Here is a 6,111-nt window from a genome sequence, read left to right on the forward strand (position 1 = left end):
TGTGTGTGTGTGTGTGTGTGTGTGTGTGTGTGTGTGTGTGTGTGTGTGTGTGTGTGTGTGTGTATGTGTATGTGTGTATGTGTGCACAGCTCATCTAAATATTCATGAGCATACCATATAAGGCAGAAAACCTCTCGTTTCAATCCAGGCCTATTTCACAGGGTTGCATTAGGGAGCATAGAACAGCAGCCGGGCCATTTTCAGCCCAACCAATGTTAGATACCCTATAAGGAGACCTTAAGGAACAGTGTGAAATACCCTATATAATCATTCTATCACCCCTTTAAAGGTTTTAAAACTACATTTGGACACAGAAGCCCTCTACAATACAAAAAAATACTAATACAATACTAATTCATAATTCACAACCTTCTGGGCTCCAGGAGGGTGACCCTTCACATTTATTTTTGGACCTGTATGGGGGTCGCACTCCTCAGGTTGGGAACCACTGCACGGTCCAGTACATTACTCTCTAATGAACTGGAGTCCCTCTGCTCCTGACCTGTTCCATCTTTACCTTGAGTAGAATCACAGAGCAGCTGGAACTTCTTCAGAGGAGACAGACATACTTACACAGATCTTTAGGAAGTCCTGTGCATCGTGTCTCCGTGTGTCTCAGTGTGTCTCCGTGTGTCTCCGTGTGTCTCAGTGTGTCTCCGTGTGTCTTCGTGTGTCTCCGTGTATAGGTGTGTCCTCACAGCTCCCGCGTCTCGTGCAGCCGCTGATCCCGCTCCGTGCACCCAGCTCTGTGTTCTGAACAGCCGAGTCTACTGCGCGCTTTACGGGTTGTCTGGGTAACCAATTTGAGACTCCGCCCACACAGCTGAGCAACAGGCCGAGCTGTGTGTGTGTGTGTGTGTGTGTGTGTGTGTGTGTGTGTGTGTGTGTGTGTGTGTGTGTGTGTGTATGTGTGTATGTGTGTGTATGTGTTTTTAGTTTGTTCATGCTATTATTATTATTATTATTATTATTATTATTATTATTATTATTATTATTATTATTATTTATTATTATTATTATTATTATTATTATTATTATTATTATTATTATGTATCCATAGACACTGTACAGCCTATAATAACAGCATTGAGCCGGATCAGTGCAGTCTCTTCTGGATGCTGCTGGTGCTGACGGGAGGGGGGGTTAAGGCCGGAATGTGAGACAGATTGCATCATTGGAAGGCTTTCTAAGAGGAAAATGGATGCAGTGTTTTTGCGGAAGTGTGCATTATGCTGTCATTAAGGTAGTTTTGGAGTGGAGGAGATGAGCGTGCAGTGCCCCTATGTCCTGGTCTGTCAGAGTGGTGTGGAGTTGGGAGGCGGCTGTAGGCGTAGCGGGTTAGCTGAGGCTGCCATCTGCTGCTGAGTCATGAGCGTTTTATTCTGTGTATGGTCATGAGCCAGCAGGCTAGTCATTACACAGCACCTAAAGCTCCTAGCATCATCCAATCAGATGATTTCATATGATCAGTCAGCACCCACAGTGCAGCTTACATCACTCCATCATCATTTTGTCATTTAGAACATGTCTATATTCTCGTTTACATCTGGATTCTCATATTTGCAGTGGTATACTGTTTCACTTTTTCTTTGATTTAATGCGACGTGTGATTGGCCCGCGACCACAGCAGCTGGTGGAGGGAAAGATGAAGTACTCCATCAGCATCACCGGTATTGTCACGTTTTAAATGATACCCAGCCTTTATCTTGAGGTACTTGTACTGTTTTTTTTTTACTTCCTTTCAATTATCTGAATTATTTTATTTACATGCAGAACAGATGGAACTTATGAAATTGGCTTTCATAGTCAGAGATTGACAGTGTTTGTTTGCCTGTACCAAAAGCTTTCCTCTCTAAACCATGTGAGTGGTTTTAGTTGTATTCTATTTCTATAGTCAGAGTCCTTTATACTGGCCATCCCTGTCGCCCCCACCCACCCTTCAGAGGAGTGACTGAACCACCAACTCTTCAAGTCAGCAGCTATAGCTTCAGATGTATCAGTCAGTAACAATTATACGCTAATGTCATATTTTTCATTTCATACAGTGCCCAAAAGGTATTCATTTAGTGCAAACAAGAATTTAAAAATACAAAAATAAAAACTCTGGAAAGCATCATAATGAGAACTTTCACTTTTGATACTTTAGTACATTTTGCCAATACTGAAGTAGAACTGTGTGACAGTTTTTTTACTTCAGTAAAAGTTCAGAATTCTTCTTCCATCACAACTTATTTAATTTCAAGTACTTAGAGTTTGTCCCTAATGCCTCCAAAGCCCTCTGACTGCGTGTGATGGTGTATGTGATGAGGAATCCATCTTCAATGTAAAAATCAAGGCTTTTATTTGGTTTGGATGGAAACAGCACAAGTGATACCAAGGCAACAGCAGTGATATATTATATCCATACATATTAATTTGCAGTAAGAAATACAGTTTCAGTGATGAGGCAGCAACGGTACATTTCAAAGTCATTGAAAACAGGAACTTAAAGACACACACACACACACACACACACACACACACACACACACACACACACACACACACACACACACACACACACACACACACACACACACACACACACACACACACACACACACACACACACACACACACACACACACACGATATAAAGTCTGTATCATACACTATATTATACATTCTGGTGGTAGGGTGGCTCCAGGACAGAAATAAATGAAAAAAGTGATAGCACATTTTCTCTTTAAATGACCTAAAAACTGACCACTGTTGATTAAAGATCTTTTCTTGACTTACGGGACAATAAACTGAACATGTTGGTCAAAACAACAATACATTTGAGGATGTCAACTTGTGTATGTTATGTAATGAATGAAATAATCAGCAGTTTCCCATAAGTTTCAGCTGACTGACTAATTAGTTCATTGACAATCTCATTTCAGAACTACATTCCTCTCCTCTCAGTAAAGTGGCCATTAGTTAAATTCCCTGATAATGAACAGTGATAATACTTCTGCACCAAGGCTGAATTTTGGGAAAGAGACTCAGATACAGTATTAGGAGACCACTAAGGTCTATATAAAAGAGACTTCAGATACAGTATTAGGGGACCACTAAGGTCTATATAAAAGAGACTTCAGATACAGTATTAGGGGACCACTAAGGTCTATATAAAAGAGACTTCAGATACAGTATTAGGGGACCACTAAGGTCTATATAAAAGAGACTTCAGATACAGTATTAGGGGACCATTAAGGTCTATATAAAAGAGACTTCAGATACAGTATTAGGGGACCACTAAGGTCTATATAAAAGAGACTTCAGATACAGTATTAGGAGACCACTAAGGTCTATATAAAAGAGACTTCAGATACAGTATTAGGAGACCACTAAGGTCTATATAAAAGCATCCAAAGAGCACCATGTCATGGGACCTTAAATGCTAAGAGGGTTAGGGTTAACTCGAGAATGGCAGTCAGCAGCTGCTGTGGCCAGAGGAGAAGTCCTGCCACATGTGCAGCAGCTGGGACGGCGTGAACCCGTTGACAATGACCAGTTTGGCGAAGGTGCACCTGTCGTAGTCCAGGTGTCGGATCTCAAACAGGTTCCTGGGGGGCAGCAGGCTGCGGGAGTACACCGGCCGCACGGCCAGCACGCGCAGACACAGGCCCACGTACACGTCCTCCAGGGGGAGCATCCGGACGAACCGGGACGCCCAGGAGATCCTGGCCGCCATGTCTGCCGAGAAGACGTAGCCGGCTCCGGACAGGTACGGGGGGAAGCTGTCGGCGGGGTACAGCTCCTCCGACACACGCCATTTGCTGTTGCTATCCCTGCGGGGCCTCCCGTCACTGATCACCGAGCCGCTGATGAAGCCCCGCCGCGGCGAGCTCCTCAGCCTGCGGAGCAGGAGGAAGACGTTGACGAAGATGTCGGCGTCCACCTTCATGGCGTAGGAGGCGTGGGGGCAGCGGCTGGCCAGCCAGTTCATCATCATCAGGGTCTTGATGGTCAGGTTGTGGTAGCTGTCCTGGAAGTCCATCTGGACGATGTCTGCGTGTGTCCTGCTCTCCTCCTCCAGCTGGGCCTGGACGCTGGAGCCCCGCCCCCCCTCAGGGAGCCCCACGAAGAACAGAGCTCGGCTGTCCCGCCCTGGAGCCCCCCATGTCTGCCTGATGGCGTCCCTGGCTGCAGCCTCCCCAGGGGACACAGGGACCAGAAGGAGCAGGAAGGGGGGGGTGTCCCTGAACACAGCGGCCGGGGTCAGGGTGTACCCGTAGGTGTCAGGGGACAGGAGCCGGTGCTCGGCGGCTGGGAGGGGGCTCGGCGTCGCCGGATCTGTCCTCCTCACGGTGAAGATGTGAGCAGACAGGACGAGCAGGCCGGACACGCTGAGACATTTCACCAGGGTCCAGAGACACGGCCTCCTCATCGCCACTGGGACGCCCGGGCCGATTACACCCCCTGGAAGGACATGAAAGCAAACAGCTAATCTTAATGTTGGGACTGTTGGGTTAGGGTTTTAATGTTGTCAACTAGATGCTGTAGTGCTGTCTTCATGTTGTAGGGGTAGTGGTAGAGGTAGTGGGGGAGTGCTGATGGACATTGATGGACAGATCTTCTTCTCCTCAGTGTCCTGTCTACTACTACTACTACTACTACTACTACTACTACTACTACTACTACTACTACTGTGTTCTGCCCAGGGACTAGGGATGAAGAGGGTCTGATAGCTAACTCTGGTACTGCTACTACTACTGCTACTACTACTACTACTACTACTACTACTACTACTACTGCTACTACTACTACTACTACTACTGCTACTACTACTTGGTTCAAACTAATGCAAATCAAATCAAATCACGGTGAATGTCTTCAGTTAGCTACAATGTTTCACTAGTGAAGAAGGAGTTAACGACCGAACATTACACATCATGTTATTAATATGTTCATGTAGCCATTAGCGGCCTAACTTACCTCGCTCTCACAAACAAACTAAAACTAGAGGAAAACTAGCAAACTAAAACCCTGAAAACCAACTCGAACTAAACTCAAATCAGAGAACAACTTGAGAAGGGTAAGAACCTTCTCTGTAGTCCAGCAGGAGAGTCCGCTCCCAGCAGGGCAAACCAGGAAATGGACATGTGCCAAACACGGCTCCAAGGAGGCTTAAAAGAGGAGACGACAGAGCACATGCGCAATGACATCTGGGCTTCAATAGTTAATTGGCTGGCGCACATTCCCAAGACTGTATGGCTGCAGCCTGGAGCGTCCCATGTCATGCCGTCCCGTCTGGTGCCGAATAAAATACGTATTAAAAATACGTTTTTTGCGTTCCAAAATTCCTAAAACTGATCTGTTCAATATGTTATTGAACAACTTCATGTGGTCAGGAACAGACCAAAAGCACCTAGAATAACTTTAACAACTTAAAATCCAAAACAGAGGGATTGAACGTCTGAACTTAATGAGTTGAAACCTGCAAATCTGAATGTAACGTTGATCGCCAAAAGCCAACTGAGGCTTCCGGATGTTTATGGAATAAGGAGTCTGGGAAAAAAATGTGTCTCTCTCTCAGCTTCAAAACCTAGCTGTACACATATATTTTTAGGAATTTTAACGTAAACGAATGTAATATAATTTCTCAAATTAAAGATAAAAAGGTTTCTACAAAGAAGAAAGTAGTATAATAATATAATAATTCGCAATTTCGTATTTTTGATCCTCTGAACTTACCGTTGGACACGCCTTCGGCATGACATGGGACGTTCCAGGCTGCAGCCATACCCGCCTCCACATTCCAGTTACAATGCGCAAGACACAGCCTCTATGACTCAGCCTTGATTTAATATCCTTGTAGATATCCGACTGAAGCAAAGCAGCGCAGTCACACACACACACACACACACACACACACACATCCACAACGCAGCCGGCAGAGGCGGGGGAGAGAGAGAGAGAGAGATTTCTCTTCGGGAGACTTGTTTAAATTATGACAAATATGTTATACACATTAGATTTAGTATGTAGTTCATACTTTTTTGGTGTATTTGTTTTCTGATTTTAACGCTATAAAGACCGTTGCCGTGCTTGCATTAGGCTACTCCCTTACCCCTCATATAGTCC

General features: G+C 45.0%; 1 protein-coding gene across 1 annotated transcript; it reads right to left on the reverse strand.

Moving 5' to 3' along the window:
* Positions 1 to 3,369: 3,369 nt before the first annotated feature.
* On the reverse strand, positions 3,370 to 5,185 carry b3galt8 (beta-1,3-galactosyltransferase 8). The gene is made up of 2 exons (XM_028578854.1): positions 5,071 to 5,185; positions 3,370 to 4,446 (listed from the first exon to the last, which is right to left on the reverse strand). Exon 2 carries the CDS (start codon positions 4,412 to 4,414, stop codon positions 3,458 to 3,460), a length of 957 nt encoding a protein of 318 aa, XP_028434655.1. The 5' UTR covers positions 4,415 to 4,446; positions 5,071 to 5,185; the 3' UTR covers positions 3,370 to 3,457.
* Positions 5,186 to 6,111: the final 926 nt, after the last annotated feature.

Source organism: Perca flavescens, chromosome 5 (assembly GCF_004354835.1).
Source record: "Perca flavescens isolate YP-PL-M2 chromosome 5, PFLA_1.0, whole genome shotgun sequence".
NCBI classification, from domain to species: domain Eukaryota; kingdom Metazoa; phylum Chordata; class Actinopteri; order Perciformes; family Percidae; genus Perca; species Perca flavescens.

What these genes read in the sequence shown, in the direction of transcription:
- b3galt8 (XM_028578854.1), bottom strand. Translation starts at nt 4,414, where the DNA reads ATGAGGAGGCCGTGTCTCTGGACCCTGGTGAAATGTCTCAGCGTGTCC.